The 18,775-nt window shown below is 43.0% G+C and overlaps 1 protein-coding gene across 6 annotated transcripts in view; it reads right to left on the bottom strand.

Annotated features, from left to right (window-relative positions):
* Positions 1–15,654, bottom strand: part of RAPGEF2 (Rap guanine nucleotide exchange factor 2) — a 180,990-nt gene extending 165,336 nt beyond the window's left edge. For 3 of the 6 annotated variants that reach the window (XM_084517690.1, XM_084517693.1, XM_084517695.1), the window contains exon 1: positions 15,217–15,654. In XM_084517690.1, coding sequence (XP_084373816.1) covers positions 15,217–15,285 — 69 coding nt within the window. In that variant the 5' untranslated portion in view covers positions 15,286–15,654. The remainder of the gene's footprint in view (positions 1–15,216) is intronic. The other 3 variants (XM_084517692.1, XM_084517694.1, XM_084517691.1) reach the window with 1 other exon arrangement.
* Between the last annotated feature and the right edge of the window lie 3,121 nt (positions 15,655–18,775).

Raw genomic sequence — 18,775 nt, 5'->3', positions numbered from 1 at the left:
CTCTGCCCGCTCTTCCAGCAGTAATGACAACAGAGAACAAAGCAGTTTACCACTAAAATATTTGCTTTCTTATATGAAAATACCTTTTTACCCTCACTCTAACCTTACACTCAATACAAAAACATTTCTTCAGACCCAGATCCATAACTCTTCCCACCACTACTGTGTGAAGTGCCAAATGAGAAGCAACTAACAGAAAAAAACATGAGAAAAAGCTTATTTCTCAAAACTGCACAGAAAAACAACTAAACATTTCCACACACACACACACAAAAAATATTCATTTGTACTTAAGTTTGCACACAAAGTATGTTTTAAAGCAGGCATCAAATGTTTGAATAATTTACTTGCCAGCTGATTTTATAGATTACATCCTTAATAAAACAAAGGAAAGACTGCTAAAACTGCTGCCCTTATTCAATCCTTCGTCCCAAATATGAAATACCAGTTTGAAAAGTATGTCTTTGTTATACTCATTTATGGTATTTTACAGTCCTAAACAACATGCAGAAGTTTTGTTTCGTTTCTTTAAAGAACACACCATTTGTTGAAATTGAGGATAATTATGAAGCATTGTATCTATATTAGAAGCAAATGTAACTAACTAGAAGAAGACATCACGGTAAGAAAATAACAACTCTTCCACAATTGAACATTTAAAGCACATTCCTGTTTCAAACACTTTGTACTATCAATCAATAAAATCTAAGTGTAGCTAAGTTTCAATTGCAATAATTTATTCCTAATGCAAAAAAAAAAAAAAGTAACCACACATACTGCACAGGACAGCAAATACATTTTCTTGATTTTATACAAGTGTAAGCAGATGTTTGAATAGATTTTTTTTATTTATTTTTTTTAATATAAGCAGTCAGAAACCATTTCTAATGTGTGCCATTTCAGTATCATGTTTTTATTACCAGGAACTTTATTTTTTTAATAAAAAGCAAATGTAAACCACAGACTACTGATTGAACAGAGGCTTCCTAAGTAACAAGCCAAAAAAATAGCTGGTGTGTTTTTTTTTTTCTTTAAAAATAATTCATCATACAAGTAGATGTCAGTGCAATCACCATCTCATCCTTCAGATTTTGACACTATATGGGATTTATAAGAGCAGCATTTTTTGAGGCTGGGAAAGGAATCTCCATAAGCAGCAAGTACAATTTAGTGATTATGACAGACTAAATTCCTACTTATCCCTAAAGCATTTTTCTTGCATTGTTCATTACCAAAGTGAATAGTTTCAGAATTTTAGAAAGCTGAATCCTGGCAGCACAAAGGGGAAATAAAGATCCCCAGAAAGAAAAGCCGATGGCTGAAGAGAATGAGAAGAACAGAGAACAAACAGCAGAAAGAGCAGACAAACTCCCAGTTGGTACTAACCTGGAGATTCTCAATTAGAGAATGGAAAAAAGCCTCCTGCTCATCCAGGAAACAGAATTAGGTGATGATAGTATGCAAGCTGACATGCACGCACAGAAGACCCACTATACGGGTGATGCTTTTAATAGCAAAGCATTTTTTATGTACCTGGCTTTTTATTAGGTCACTATCTTAGCCCCTGCCTGGGAGCTTTTCACCCCATTTTCTGTATCTATCTTGCATAGAAAGACAATCTTCTGGCCAGCAGGTGGTCTTACTTTATTTTTAAAATAAATTAGAGGTTAAATCAAGTTCTTCACAGATCTTCTGAGAAGCTGAAATGGTGAATTAATTCCCTAGAAATTTCCTTTTAATAATCTTAAAGAATTTATGAGTGAATTAACTCAGAATCTGTTTGAAAAGCTACGCTACATGAATTTATTTTCCTTAATGGTAGGCTCCTAACTAAAACTTTCTCAATGACTCATGACTGCAGCATCACCGAGTTTTGCAGGTGTGCTCTAAGCAGGCTATTCGCATCCTTCCACCAAACCAGCTGCAATGCAGATATCTCACGGGCCATACCATTACACCTGGAGTTTGCTGAAATGCCTCAGCAGGTCATTGCTGAACACTGTTGTGGTGTCCACAGTCTACCCACCATGTTCAGTGGTCTGTCACTGGATGCAGTAATAGCTCACCTACGGACCAGCTAGGTCTTGTTTTTAGTCACTTATATATGGTCACTACTTCATCATCATCTTCCAAAAAAAAAAAAATCCATCTTTAAAGATAAGTGCTCCTTCTGACATTTTGGAGAGCATTTAGACACAAAACTATAAAACAAAGTAGTGGACACCCAACGCATGGGGTCTTACCTTACTTTACAGCTACCAGTTCTGCTTTTAAATACACAATAGCTTGTTTCTACAGGCACCCTGACTCCAGTGTCTGCAAGGCCAAGTTTCAACAGACATCAGAGCACCTGAAAAGATGCTTACCAGCCTTCTACCTTTTACAGCTGGAAAATAAGGCACAGGAGCTAGCAGATAGTAAGATATATTTTTCTTTTGGCCCTAAGTGTAGTCCCCTATTATTTTACAGGGCTAGCAATTAGGAATACAAGACAAACATGAAAGCAGCTTAGTTGCTGTAGTGAAGATTTAAGAATGGGAACTATAAAGTAAATTTGTGAAAACACATAAGGTACTCTCTCTCCCTCTGCTGATTGTATGGGAACTTTTGCCCAAGAAAAGAGGAGCAGGACCAGTCATAAGCCTTCTGAGCGCTGGAGTTCATATCTGAAGGACCCTTGTTTTTTATCTCACCTTTTATTTAAACACCAAATTAAAATTGAAATCACAACCAACAGGGCATCAAAACGGTTAGAATGTATAAAATTTTGCTCATAAGCGTTTCTTAACAAATGCTGTAACAACTTTTTGAATAAATTCAAGTCAGTCTGTCCAGTACTTAGAATTAGCAGCTAAGAAAAGTTTCAGACACGCAAAGCTGGTTTCATAAACCTCTTTCAAATGGCACTGCACACTGAGAATGAAGTTGTTAAGCGGTGACAATTAAACTCACAATTTGTTTTCTTGAAACCAGTTTAAGGCAACAGATTGCAAAGTCTCTTTAAAAGTAAACACAAAGTGCTAAACACAAATCACATCCGTTATACAAAGTTATACAACAGCCAGATACAGGAACCTAAAGTTAACAAAGACATTCAGCTACTGTTGACAGCTCTGATTTTAAACAGTTTACTGCATATGGAAGCAGAAAACAAAATAAAACAAAGTCAAGCGGTCAAACAGTCATTACAGGGTACAAATAATTCAATATAACACAGTCATGTGTATGACAAAAAGAAGGAGTTGTTGGTCATCAGCAGTCTCAGTAAGTCCACAGGTTTAGATGAAAAAGAAAAAAGCAACCATCACAGGAAGACTTGGTGGCAGGGTCCTTTAGTTAAAGACTGTAATGTTGTTTTCAATTATAGCTTACTTTTAAATTCCTTATTGCAATACCTATTCCTCAAGAGTACTTTAAGGTCCTTCTTGCTGTAAGCAGTCATGCCAGGAGCATACAAGTTCAGTCACTTTCCTGCATAAACAGAACAGCTCAAACGTGAGTGACTAAGCAGTGCTGCTGGTGAGAAATCAGGCCAGAATTTAAGACCTTGTGCTGAACCCCAGCCACCACAAAAGCAGTTATTTCATCAAAAGCATTCATTGAACTTCTATCCCACATCTTTACTGCCCTCAGAATTGCCACACTCTCTCAGAAGGCCAGCTGAAGAAATTGCCTTTTGTTTCCAAGTTGGGGAAAAACCTCTTCCTACACCAGAATTAGCAAAAGGCTTCATGCATTTCATGACCTTGGGCTTTTTATTCTCCTCTCCTTCAAGACAGGAGAGACAAAGTGATGTTGGCACCAAGACCATGCCCCTAAACAGCTGGTGGAAGCATAGGCTGAGCATCCTCAGGTGTGTGTGTGTGTGTGTATATATTTTTTTTTTCCAAGTCTAAAATAAAGTAATTAGTCATCTGAAACTCTACATGGGAAATTAGCCCTGCTAAATAGGATACAGCCCATGTACCTCTGCCCCCACATCCCAACGCACACGTGGACACTGCTCAAAGTAGTAACACTTCCCAATAAAGTGGTTAATGTCTTTTGCATTTTAATCAGATGTACAACTGACGTGGACATCAAGGGATGATTAAAAGACAGTACAGCTCTAGGTCTGGAGGTGAAGCAGTATATGCCACTGTCAACAAAGCCTGAAGTCTGCAGGGCTGAGGATCCATGCTTTGTTGTGGAAAAATACTGTCTGCACAGTTCCTTTTGGGAAGGAGAGGGGAGAGGACATGCCAGAAACCCACAACAAGTAGCATTTTTGAAGGACTGTACTTCCTGACCCTGGCTTTCAGATAAATCCAAAACAAGACATCTATAAATAGAAGAAACAGGAAAGAAATCAAGGAAGAGATCAGATGTCATTTGTACAACGTAGGATTTTCATTTTTCCTGTAAAAGCCTGACAGCAGTTTCCTAAAGCAATGCAGCATGTAAGAAGTCGTGTCTTACCAGCCCAGGCACTGCCACTGCTACTTCTTCACCACCTCCTATCCCTATTCACAACAAACTGATTTAGAAGCCTGTTTCACTGCTGTTAATAAATAAAATCCAAGTCTTTCAACATGCTCAGGCATCTCACCAGATACCTTCACACCCATTCCACCACATTAATTGCATTTAGTGTGCTGTGGTATAGTCGCAATATTTAATAAGACTATTTTTTTTCTACCATTTCATGGGTTTGGCAGAGCTGGCAAGCTCAAGCTGCATATTTCCTAGTGAAAATAAGACTACCCTGGAACAATCAGGGTAGGTATTAATTCGTTATATGAGGTTTACAAAGTCGTCCCAGAAACTGCATTTTAGCAGCTGTTTAACAGCAGAGGTGACGGGCCAGCATGTGGCTGACAAATTGTGACAAGTACCTTCTAAAAATAAACAGCCATGTAAGAGGGAGTAAGCATCATGAAGCTATTGCCACGATGGCCCTTTTGAGAAAATACGTGCAATAAGCCAAGACGCCTTATGAAGTTACCCACAGTCAGCTGAAGTAATACTTCACCAAAAAACTATTTGTAAAGGCCAGGGTAACCATTAGAACACCTGCTTCAGACAAACCTCCTTTGTTCGAGAGACGTGTAAGGTAACTCCTATGCTGAAATGTGGGCCAATGTCAATAGAAAACCTGACTGGATTTATTTAGGTTGTGTCACTACGAACTGTGCTACTTTCGTCACAGCCACACGTTCACTTACTGTCCAGCTAAGACAGACAGTATGAAAAGTCCATTAGTTTGTCTTTATTTTTACACTCACATAGAATATCCATTCACATAAGAAAGTTAGACCTTAAACAGCCACATTAGTTTGTCAGCCCAATGAAGTTAAAGGTTTGGCATATTCCAGCTCAAACGAGGATATACTGTAATTCTATTTTTTCTTCTACAAGTCAACAATAATTTCTGTAATATACATTGTATTATATTTTGCAAATTAAGAGGAATTTACTTCCCACTCTGAAATTAATAGACATTTTTAAGTGCTCTCCTCCTACAAAGAAAAATACCTGAGGTAAATACCTTAAGGTGCAAAAACAAAAACTACTAACCCAGGTTTAGAAAAGAAGAAACTACAAGACATCAAATTAACAGGACAGAGACAAAACCATAGTACGGGGCTAGGTACAAAGAGTAAGAGAAGGGAGAAATGAAAAAAGGATTGATGTTTCACCTGGGCATTCAGAAATACACCGTCTCCCCATGCGGACCAATAACACGTGCTACAGCAAAGCTCAGGTTTCTTTGCTCCAGTTCCTTACAACTGCTTTATAAAGCTAACAAAGCATTTGTGCACCACATCACGTACGTAATCGTTCTCCAGCAGTACCCAGTTGTCCACACATTTTTCAACAGCTGAGGAGAGATTCTTCTAAGAGTCACCCTAAATAAAAGCCCTACAGGCTTCTCCAGGAGGATTTAGGAGTAGTGGAGACCCGCTATCCATCAATGTTCTGTGTAGTAAAATAAGAGCTCATGGCACTAAAATAGATGGCTGCCTCAGATACAGCAGAGATGCAATAAACTCTTCTCCTCCACCTCTGAAAACCTCTGCACCAATTATTCTTTCCTTGACGTTGTTACTTCAAATCATTTTTAATAGCTAGTCTTGAATTGTGTTGCCATCTGATAGTCATTTGGTGGCCTGTGACCAAGGAGCTGGCGTCTTCCCACTAAATCATCATGTATTAAAACAAGGCATCAGCCCTAATTAGCAGCTTCCAGCAGGCACAGAGAAGCCATAATAAGGATGGAAACACAATTACCCTCCTTCCTACAAGTGCCTGGTCTTGGTCAGCATGTGGCTCACAGAGCCACGTGTATTTCCACACCTGCGTCACACAGAAGTGCTCAGTCTTCAGAGAAGACCCCTCTGGGCAGCTCCCAGGCAGGATTTCTGGGTGCTTTGTGTAATGGATTCATCACAGGCCCCCAACACTCAGGGCACCACGTAGAAGCATATACAGCAGATCAACAGAGAACGTGAAGTGCTACTCAAACCGAGACCCTCAAAATTGCCTTTCCATAACTCAGAGTGAAAACTGCTTTACTCGGAGTGCTTGCTGTCTGCTCACTACCTCTGTAGCAGGCAATATATTCCAGAAATTACTTAGCTACTGCACCAATAAAAAAAGAGTTTAATAAATCAGGCCATGTAACCAGCACTCATAGCACACACCGGCGCAAGATCTTATTTCTTGTTTCACACAGCATCCTCCACAAGCCATTCCTCTCATTTTTTAAGATGCATTTGCTACTTACTCCTTTGAGACTACAGCCAGAAAGGAAGCGATGCAATAAACCAACATGCATTTTATCCACAAGCTAAATTAATATTTTACAAAGGCATAGTACTAATGTAATTTCAATCAATGGGCCATTTACTGCTTTCACTGGGGAAGCAGCCAATCGTTAACTGTCTTCAACAGGAAATCACAACTTGTGTCAAGACCGATGGATAGCATCTCTGCAGCTTTCAGCATCTTGTTAGGGCTCCAACAGCAAGCCCAGCAGCACAAAGCATCTTGGCCACATGTCCTGTTTCAGCAGCACCAGGCACCTGCATCGCTCTTAACACTCTCTTCAGTACAGAATCTCTGTAAATCTCACATCCAGAAATTGTGGAGTTTGGCCTAGGGGGGGGTGTCTGTCTTTTCTTTTAATAAAGCTTTTTAATCAACTGCCATAGAATCCAGTAATACCTCAACAACACCATCTTGTCTGCTCAGCATGTCGTGCTCCTCCTTGGTGATACAATCACATCTAAACACCTTTTAAACCAGATTTTGATTTTGTACTTGCTAACTTGGAAAGACCAGAGCTATCTCTACACTCAGTGCCACCATAAATCAATACAGCAAAACGCCAGTTAAAACTATTGACATGGCTATATAAACAAAATCGCTGCTTCTTCATTACCATAGCCACACCACCTTCGCAGCAAGCCAGTGGACAGCACACGGTCAGCCATCAGGCACTGTGCCTACGGCAGTGGCTCCTGCCTGCACAGACCAGGGAGGGTACTTCTGATCCCCACATACAAAGAAATCTGTAATACTGCACGGCCAAGGCACACTCTCTCCATTCAAAGCACACTTAAATACTCACTGCTGTGTATCCTGATACTTCTTTGACAAAGCCAAAATACACACAGCCAGTCAAGTTCATGCTGGCTACATACACAACTGCAACGTGCTACTGAGTTCAGCTCGGTCAAGTATTTTGACAAAGTCTTCTGCTCAGGTGAAGGGAAGGTTTCCTAACAAGATTAAGCACTCACCTCAAAATCTAAACAAAAACATTGTAGAGTATGTATTGTAGATACGTCCCAACAGATAACAAATGGAAAAGGCGTGCGCGCCTCTTAACTTGCATACGAACAAAATTAAGTTTCCCTTTATATCTTTGTTTTCCTTATGAAGAAAGCACACAAGCATCCATTTCTCATACCCCGTACAACAAAGCAACACAAATACAGACAAGAGTCAATATTGAGCACACAGAAACATATCAGGCGTTAGCATCTCTTACCCACCCAGCTCAGTGCATACAAAGATAGTGTCGCTACCCAGTTTTCCTGCTGTTGCTGTATTTTAGTGGGGAAAAAGAAACTAGAAATAGGGAGTTATTACAAAAGTTTCCTCTGATGTTAATCCCTAGTAAAAAAAAAAAAAAAAAAAAAAAAAAAAAAAAAAAAAAAAAAAAAAAAAAAAAAAAAAACCTCTCTCAAGAAGTATCTTGCACATATGCATCATTGGTTAAAAACATTCTCATGCTAGAAAATGCATCAAGAGTAAATACTCTTGTAACGTCTCATCCATTTCTTTTTTTATACTGCAAGAAAGTGTTTGATAACACAGCACCACATGCTCTCTGTAGAGGTCAAGCTGTTCAGAAGATCCTATGCACAATGTAAGCGTTTATTCTCCACCTTATACAAGTCTTCGCGCTTTCAGATGCGCCAAGACTTCCATTTGGAGCCATAATCTAAAGCAGACCATTGCACCACCCAGACTTCAGAAAGAAGAAACCTCACACCCTACCTCTCAAAAGTCATTTTCTTTTGTTCAGCTAACAAGATTGTATCACTTATCCTGTTTATGTTGTAGCCTCACAAACAGTTGGATCAGCACAAGTGAGGCAGCAGAAGACATCAGCATGGGAAACAAAGCTCTTAAACAAGCTTTGCTGCTAGAAAAATACAATGTGCCATAAAAGATTTAGCCTTCTGTTTAAACAAGCCAAATCTCAAGCAGAAGCTTCTTCCAGCTGTATTGGTGGTACTGCCTTATTTTTCCATTATCTGCTTACAGACCACATTTGCGTAACATCCTATCTTACCCCGCTAAGTTTGTATTTATTTTTTGGTTAATATGACAAGACGTCTGAATGACTAATTTCAAACAGAAAATACTGCACTGCTATTTCTCCCTCCAAATGCAGAAAAAGTAAGACAGATGGGAGACAAAAGTACCCGTGAAAAAGAAAAAGAAAAACTGCAATTACAAACCACAAAAAAAAAAAAAAATCCAAAATTTAAGAGCATCATCCCAAGGAGAACGGGATGTATCTCCCCTTTTGCAAACCACAAATAATTATTAGATAAGCATTTTCATTTATTAAGCCAAGTTTATTTTCACTTTAAGACACTCACAAACAAGCAAACAAAAACAATCAGCCCAGTAAAGACAGGCAACAGACATGCCTGGCCAACATGCCTTCCACGAAACTTAATCCCTTTTCTCAGGTAATTCACACTGATAGCAGATTTTCATTGTGTCCTTTTAAGGGTTTATCAGAGTACCTGCAACTAAAATAAAAATGTGGAAATTTTGCTGTATTGGTATTTTTATGGATAGCAAAACACCTTTGTTTTATTAGTGACTGAGAATAAAGACCCTTCTCCCCCTCCCTCTCCCAGAACACTTAAATTATTTTAACTTTATCCTTTTCCTTCACTGTTTTAATCAGGTAATGATATACATACTGGCCATCATTGTTAACCAGAACTCTCTGGGACTGCTGAAAATGGGATATAAATCACTTTTATTCAGGTCAGACAATACAGAGACGCACAAAGAAATCCATCCACAGATACGCGTGCAGAACAGAGCTGCACAGAGAATAAACAGCCAGTTTCAGCCCCAAAACAAAGCTGTAAGAGAAGCGCTGCAGCAGGCTTCCTCTCTTCTGTACTTCACAAAGTTCAGAACAAGCAAACTGGAACACTACTTCCATTTCGAGACTTACTAAAATACATCCTTTCATGCAAAATATATCCAGCAAATTAAATCTGCCACACTGACTGCAGCAAACAGCGCGCGCAGGCTGGGCCGCCCTTCACAAAGGCTCTTTGTGGAGCTATCTTTCTGCCAGCGCTCCTTTTCAATTCCCAAACAATACCTTGCAAAAATTAGATCTCCTACTGTGGGAAAATTCCCAAAACACAAGCCAAAATATATTTTCTCATGAGAATACAAAAAGCCCTCCATAAGGAAGTCAAAGTTCTTGCAATGTCTGTTCGTTATACATAGAGTTATTCTCAAAATGCACTAACAGATCAAGTGGCAGCATCTTGATTTAGGAAAAAAGCTATCAAAATCAAATCAGTAATTCATCAGAATGAATCAGAGCTACCACTCAATAATTTGCATAAGCACACAGACTTTTAAAGTCTTGGAATTTGAAAAACAGTAACTTCTTCCACAAAAACTTATCTAACCTCTCCTGCACTTGGTATAAACTAAACAGAGCATCTCCTGAGATTATGTTTAAATCTTTTTCTCCTCCCCTCAGCTCTCCCCCCGGGTGTGAAGTGTTTTCCACAAACGCCCTGAGCACGCAGCAAACAGCGTGCCTCCCTGCGAAGGGGAAACGTGACTTCAGGGGAAACGCTTGTGCACCGCTTACTGCTCTAGCTCTGCTCCCACGGCAAGCAAGAACTACAAGTCCTTTTTGCCTCAGTGGTTCAGCTGATGGCTTCGCCTCCGACTCGGTGCGGCGAAGCAGCACAGACCGCAAGAAAGGCAGGGTGTGGGTGGGGGAGGACAGGGCTCCGAGCGAGTGGCACCGGGGGAGGCGAGCAGGTGAGAGCAGCGTGGGCTGAGGGGTGGGTGCCCAGGCTTCAGGCCCAGCAAGCACAAGCTGCTCGCTTCAGGAGCTTCACTGTGCAAGTGTGCCACAGAAAGGAAAGGCAGCACCAATGCTCACAGCTTTACGGGTAGGAGCGTGTGCCCACAGGGCTGTCACAAGCATGCCTGCAACTCACAGGGACAGGACCAGCCCCAAGCAGCTCCAGATGCTCCTGCAGGTACAGCAGTGTTCAAAAGCAAACTCTATCAAACAGGCGATTAATGAAGTAGGAAATTACACTGAGCTTATCACTGCTACAGTTAAACCGGCAGTTTCCAAGTTACCGAGTTTCCAATTAGCTTGGATTTGTACAGCTAACCCAGCTGCAACCTCCTGATGCAATGAGAAAGCAGGCACGTGTTGAGGATAAGGCTTCAAACCAGCTATTTCTGCTCTATAGGTGGAGGCTCCCTCGTCACACCCGGGTGTTTGCAAGCATCGGTGAAACTCACTCCTACAGGATAGGGAAACCTGCTAACGCACAGAGTACTCACCCTGTTACAGGGAGGAGTAATGCAAAAAGAAAAAAGAAAAGCAACAACTTCACTCCTCTGTGTTCTCACCATTCCCAAGGCCCTTATCAACAGAGATGTGAAGGGCTATGGGAAAACGCACCCTCCTTCAGAAAAGCTTGGAAATAAACCTGTTTTCTTTCAGAACAAGAGAAACACCGAGCAGCTTGTTAAAGTGCAAGTCCTCAGCCTCAGGAAGCACATGAAAATTTATGGTGGAAGCTTTGAATCAGACATTCCTGAACTTTTTCTGACAGACTGCGATGAGAGGTCGCAAGAAAGAATCCGAGCTACGCAAGGGTTCTCAGATTGGGTTATCGGCACAAAGCAGTCTACTCTACAGCTGAGTTTGTTGAAGCTATGCTGTGTACCAACACTAGCTCAAGAGTAAACATTAAGAGGAAAAAATGTATCCTTACTTCAAAGATATATTCTGTAGCTATTTCTGTGCTAAACACACACATTACTTGCTTTGTCAGGTAAAGGTCTCACTTTTTCCGCAGTAGTTACTTTGTTTTTTATTCTCCCAGTTAAATGCTGAAACATGGCAAGAAAAACCTCTATGGCAGAGGTACAAATTTACCGTAACTTCATTCATCTTGCCTGCAGCCATCTGTCCCAGCTACAACCTAAGAGCCACCAAAAGACAGCACTGGTTCACCAGACACTAGATTTTCATTCTCTGGGGGTGTTAACAACTAACTTCTAGTTTATTAGTTATATTCACAATAAACCTGAATGTATTCCCTTACCCTGGATTCACCTGTGAAACACTTCTTTCCTACGGCTGTTAAATTAAAGTGCCTCCCTTTTATTTTCTAAGAGATCACTATAGCAAGAAGGAAACGCTCATTTCTGGCTTATCTTAAGCTTGCACACAATCACACTATCAGCGGCTACGAGTTAAAAATAACACAACTGGAGAACAAGCTGAAAGTTTATTTGGAAAAAGCATAGGTACATCCTATAATTAAACCATTGTTCCTCTCAAGTACTCGAGAAGGGAATATCTGCCCAGCAGTAGCATCCTGTTTAGATGTCCCGGGCCTTGCAGTGACACACCAGCACCCAACCAAGGGGAGCAGTGCAGTGCTCCCCTCTCCTGCTAGGTGCCCGCTGATGCTGTGACTTCTCAGCCACTACCATGCTGAGATGGCTGTTTCCAGAAGAAAACCTTCGGCACCCAACACATTTAAGGCATACGTTAAAAATTCTTCCTGCAGACGTCACTATGTGGCATGAACACAGTGAGCTAGTATGTGGAGTTTCTGAAGTACCCAGCAAGTCACATACCATGCCATGCAAATGAGCTGTTCAGATAAAGAGGGAGATTAGGGCTCGTTTTCTCTTAGTGGAAAACAAAAGCAGCCGTATTTATTTTATTTGATCAAACTACACCAGAAAAAAACATCGTGCTCTCTAAGGTGGCCCATGAAGCTGATAAGAAATGGTTTTGATAAGACATAAAGCTATAAAATTTCATACAAGATGACATTTGGGAGAAAAAAAGTAGACTGCTATTACTCACAGCTTAAGGGCATAAAACCATTTGTAATTTATGAACATTTAAAAGTCAGATTCCCCAAAGTAGTTAAATTAACTTCCCAGTTCAAGTCTTTAAAGAGAAAATGAATAGTTTAATAAAGCAATTACAGAGGAGAGCTGTTACACAACAGACATGTTCTAGTACAGGCTACGTATATGTATTTTATTTTTTTTTTTTTTTTTTTAGTTTTGGCAACGGAGTGTTAAGCTGTAATTCACAAAACTCAGAAAAAAAAAAAAAAAAAAAAAAAGTTTAAACAAGGACACATGGAAGAGGTATGACACTAAGAGCTTCCCGAAGCAGTCATAGAATAGTTTGACTTCCCCCCATAAAAACAGCCCTGTTCAAAATTACCAAGAGACTTTTGCATTACATATGCTCATGCAAAGCTAAGTTTGCTTTCTCCAATGGTTCCTATCAGAGATAACAGACATTAGCACTGTACACGTGCCTGAGAGCTTCCTATGTTGCTGTCACTCCTCTCATCTGAGCCTGCAGTGAAGTCACTTCACTAAATTTGCACCGTGACAATCCAGGCCAAAATAGTAATGTCAAACACAAGTTTACACCTCCCTCATCTGGGAGAAGCTGAGTCCCACTGAGTTTGTTAATGCAAGTAAGCAGTAAATATGCTAACACTCCTCTTGTGTTATTTCCTGTACTGACATGAGTATGATAAACATATATATTTTCTTTCCAACCCTCTACTGACTCTAAATGATTTCACCTAATGAGTTCTCAAAAGCCAAAAATAAGTAACTACCTTTACCAGGTCCCGTAGTAAAGAAAGAAAACACATGGAAAGGAAAATAAGGATGGTAAAAAGTTGCTTTTGGGGAGGACGGAAAAACAAGGTCTAGGTATCTTTATATAAAAACTTTTTTTTTTTCACTTGATAACTGCATTACAGAGCTATCATGCATAGCTACATATCTTTCAAATTCCAATACCTCTGTAAGATAAAACTGAGACAACTTCCAGAGTGGAAAGCAAGCACTAGAAAACTCTACGCAGCATAGCTCGGGACAAGCCGCTCAGGGAGGGCAGGGGGACTGCTCCTCTGGCAGCCCTGCTCCCACCAGCAGCGACAGGAGGGCACGCCTGATCACCAGCTTCAAGCATTCCCAGCGCTAATGACATGTTACATTTCCCACCAATCTGGTCGTATTTGCGGCTTATTTTGGCCAGCGTCAGCTCCGTGGATTTCAGGGTGGGTTTCTTTTCCTGTGGCGACTGCCACAGCAGGCTTTCAGTCTGCTGATTTTTGAAGTTTTGGTGCATTAATGCAGCCCCAGCATTCCCGATTTAGCTCTCTGCTCTGTGCCCTTCACACCAGCTTTGTCCCTGCATTCAAGCTGACTTTTTTTTTCACTGCGTCACTTCTTACTCCCAGTTATTTTTTTTGGTTACCCCTTGCAGAGAGAAGGGCTGGCTGGCAGGGACACAAGTTGGCCAGCTCGCTTCACCTGGCGCGGACCTACACAGCTGTCACGGGGAAGTTTCGGCTCCTGAGCCCAGCCCGGTGGCCCCACGACCTGACTGACTGGTTCCTGAGCAACTGCCGGTGTCACTCCCCGCAGACAGCCGGCCGTCCCTCGACAGCCGGCTGCCCAGGTCGGGCACGGCCACCACGGCTCCCCGTGCTGGGCTGCGTGCTTCTCCCAGCGCGAGGGCTCTCGCCGCGGCTTCGTCAACCGCGCTCTCCCCAGGACAGGGCGCTCGGCCTCCTGCAGCTTCCACAAGGCGCTGAAGGACTGGCTTCAACACTCGGGAACAGACATTTGGAAAGGTCAAACAAGGACAAAGAAACAACTTTAGCACCACAAAAACACATTCCAGAAGCTTAAAAAAAAATAAAATAAGACGGGGGGACCAGAAGGTTTGTAAAGGAGACATGCTAAGTATGATGCCTATGCAGCCAGCGTGTTTTTCCATGGAAGCTTTTATTTTCTCACACGTATTCCACGCGGATAAAAATAACATTACCACAATGACGTCTCTCTAGTAGGAGGAATGACTTCTGGGTGCAGCCCGAAAGTCAAGGTTTCCTCTTTGCCCCCAATTTGAAAGCGCCACCGGCCAATCAGCGCCGTGCCAAAATAATCTGCGAAAACATCTCTTCCTAAAAACCCGGAGCACGCCGAGCTCCCAGGACGCAAGGGGTATGTGTGTGTGGGGGGGGAAGCCCCTGGAAAACGGGGCGGACGGCAGCGCAGCCCCCCGCAGGGCCAGCCGGGGGGTGCGGCGAAAAGCTCCTCAGCCGCGGGCAGCGGGCGGTGACCGCCCCGGGCGCCGCTCACCCCGCCGCACCCCGCGGGCACGGCCCCGGTCCCCAGCGGCTTCGGGACCTCCGCGACCCCCGGTGCGCCCCCGCCGCTGGCCGGGAGCAGTCGGCGCGACCCCCCCCCCGGGGCGAAAGGGGGGGCAAGGAGGAAAGTTGGCGGCTGTGGCCGCCCCGTCCCTGCCTCCTCCCCACGGTGCCCCCCGGTTCCCTCCCCTCGCGGGGTCCCGGTGCCGCTTACCTGGGGGCTGCGCTCCGCCGGGTTCTTCATCACCGCCTGGCGGAAGCTGTTATCCACGTAGGACGCCATCGCGCCCCTCTCCGCCGGCAAGGCGGCGGGGAAGGAGGGAGGGGAGGAGAAGAAGGAGGTGGAGGAGGAGGAGGAGGAGGGAGGGCCGGCCGCGGCCTGGCGCTGCGGGCCGGGGCGACGAGGAGGAGGAGGAGGAGGCGGCGGCGAGGGGGGGGGGCACCGCGGGCTCAGCAGCGCCGCCGCCCGGAGCAGGCCGAGACCGAGACCGAGACCGAGCCCCGGCGGCGAAGGGGGCGCGGGGGCGCCCGGTGGGCTGGGGGCGCCTGGCGGCGGCGGCTGGGCGCTCCCGCTCTATCCGGCCCTGCGCCTGCCGCCGGCCCGCTGCCGCTCCGCCGCATCCCCCCGGGCGCCTCCGCCTCCCATCCGGGCTGCTGGGGGGCTCCGCGCCCGTCTCGGCCACGGGGAAGTTGCTGGCTCCGGGAGGCGGAGCGCCGGGGCGGGACGGGGCGGGACGGGGCGGGCCGAGGGGGGCGCTTTGTGCCCGGCTCCCCCCCGCTGGGGTCCCGGTGGGGCCCCCGCTGCCGCCCCGGTGCCCCCAGGTGGGCTCTCGGGCTCGGTGGTCGAGCTCGGCTCTGCTGCAAGCCGTCCCGGGAAGCTTGCCCTGCCCCGAGAGCCGCCGCCTGTCGTTTGGGGGATTTTCGCCCCAAAAAGATGGGGTGTGAGAGTCCCGAGGGTGCCGTCAAGCGTCTGGGCCCCCACCTGTTGGGTGGCGTGGCTGGGGGCCTCGGGCAGGCCACCTGCTGCCATCCCTCCCAAAACCCACCCAGGCCGGCCGCCCTCACCGCAGCATGGGGGGACAGGCTGAACGTTTGGGGGCTTCCCTTGGCTCTGTCCTCTCACCTGAGCACAGCCTTTAGAGCACAAAGGTCTCATCTCATGGCTGGTCATATTTGTTTGCCACGACACTGAACACGGCACAGCAGCAGCTTAAGAAATGCTAAGCAGGGAGCTGTTATTAATGTGTCATTAGTGGCAATGTAGAACTGTTACTGTATTTCCTTTTGTAAACAATGTGTACCCTTTGCTGCTACGTATTGTGCAGTGTAAATAATACTGACACAAAGAAATCTGATGGAATTGATTTTCAGTCACTAATAAGGGTTTGCACATTTTTATTGTAAGGTAGCACGTTTGTTTTTATTTTTATTTGTGAAAAACAATGAACACTCATAGGGAGAACAGTTTTTGTCTTGCATGACATACGCTTCTTGTCTCAGGAGACAAAGCCGTATGCTTTTAGACATGGATGACTCTCAAGCAGGCCGTGTCCTCAAATAGTAGTCTACTAAACCTCTTGAATGAAACCTGCTTTTGGTTCGTTAACGAAGATAACTCTCTGGGCTAAGCCCACTCATATGCGGGGTATAATTCTGGGCAGACCATGGGAAACAGGGAGAGCTCCACATCCCAGCTATATTTTGCTTCTGGTTGCTTATTAGTAGTCCTTATGGGGAATAATTTCATTTTTAACTAGCATTGGACATACAATGTCCTTTGCCCTGAAAAATAAGTTTTAAATATGCCTCACATTCATCATCCAGAGAGTATCATTTCTTCAAATTAATCAAGCCTGCAGCTACATGGAAGTACCAGCTTTTCTGAAGATCAGCATACCAACCTGGAGTGCTAAGATTTTCTTTTTTTTTGTGGGGCATATGTACACGCCGAGTGCCACAGGAATGCAAGGAATGCTCTCTTGGGCTCTTCTCTTCCATCACTTCGGGGCACTGAATCTCTCCTGTTGCAGATGAGCTTGCCTGACATGTTCGTATCTCTAAATCAAAACAGAGCTACCCACTCTATTTTAATATGTAATTATCTTTAATTTCAGACCTGTTAGATTTAACAGCATAAAGTGAAGGGTTTCACTCTGATTCATTTTTGTTGTTATCTGTTAACAGAATACCTGTGATTCACAATGATACTTAACTTCAGCTGATGGGAGTTGGGGAGATCTGTTTATACGCTGATCAGAGTAACAAATCTTGATGGCTATAGATGTATGTCAGAGGCCCATCACACACCACAATGGAGATGGCAATGGATGAAAGCTAGAGAATTACATAAAAATACATTCAACAATTTCTCAACAGTATTTAAGAATATGTTGCACTTACACTTTCTTTAGTTGTCTGTAAGCAATATGTTTGTATTATGCAGATGCTTCTGATTTTTTTATTATCTCCATGGTGGATACCATGGTGTCATCTATGTTGTCTTTTCTTCCTGATATTAGAATAGCTCTTACATCTGAATTGGGAATATATAATCATCAAAAATAATCATCAAAATAATCATCAAGATACACAGAAAAATATTTTTAAAGGACACAATTGTTAATCACTGGGAAAAAAAAAAAAAAAAAAAAAAAAAACTATTTTCATGCAAATGTTCAGTGAAGTATAATATACAATATCAAATGCAGCCTTTTTCTGTTTTCTGACTTCAGCAGTAGATCAATACATTTTAGAATATACACATATATCAGGATCTGCCATTCATTCTGCATTTCCTTTTTGGTTGTTCCTTAGTCTATCTACATTAAGCAGCCTGATTTACAATGTTTTGTTCTGTTTTGGTGTTTTTTTTTTTCTGGGGACTGGTCACGTCATTACTCTCCATAGGTTTCCTACCCCACTGAACAATAGAAAATCAAGAGTTAACCATGTACAGTGCATATGGTACATACATTGCTGGTAGTTCAGCCATATGAAGAAGATGCAACTCAAAATGTGATAGCTTGATATAATATTGCTTAGTAGTGTTATGTTAACAAAGAAATAAAAACATTATCCTATTTTAAAACCCATTTTAAAACATTTAAGGAAATGTATTTTTCTTATAAATTGCAGAATTTTTGTCTTCCCAAATATCTTCATTTACTTTAAAGGACAAATTGAAATGGTTAAGTCAAAGTTACTAAAATGCCAAGGAAAAAATTCAGCAGTTCTATGAGCTGACCCTCATGTTAAAAAAAGACACTCATGTTTTCAAAGGCTGGCACTTGACTGAGCCACACAGCTTTTAGTTTGTGGCACCAGTTATTGGTCACCAAGAGTTTAATACCTGGATTGTTCAGCAGAGGCCAGCCTGCTCTTATAGGGAAATAGAACATTGTCTCTTTGGGGATTTCAGTAAATTATAACATTTTCAGAAAAGTATATAGTCAGTGCAGATAAAAACTCATTGATCTCCTTTCTTTGGGTAAATTGTCACTTTCATATATCTTCTGAAGACTGGGTGGCAGCTGAAACAAATTCATACAGATGAGTTTCAGTATGCAGAACTGCCTGTCAAGTTCTTCCCAGCTGTCTTCTGGCCATTTCCCCGAAAGCATAAAAAGTTACTTTCATAACTGTGTTGGTGGAACATAAAGGGGAGCCAATCTGATGAACCACTCCATAGCTGACCTTGAGAATAGGAGTCATTCCCATTGGGCTGGGCAGAATCCAATTTAATTGGATTTTAAGACAAGGATGAATGTTTTCTG

This window comes from Aythya ferina (assembly GCF_964211825.1).
Source record: "Aythya ferina genome assembly, chromosome: 4".
Lineage (NCBI taxonomy): Eukaryota > Metazoa > Chordata > Aves > Anseriformes > Anatidae > Aythya > Aythya ferina.
This window is presented reverse-complemented; position numbering and strand designations above follow the sequence as displayed.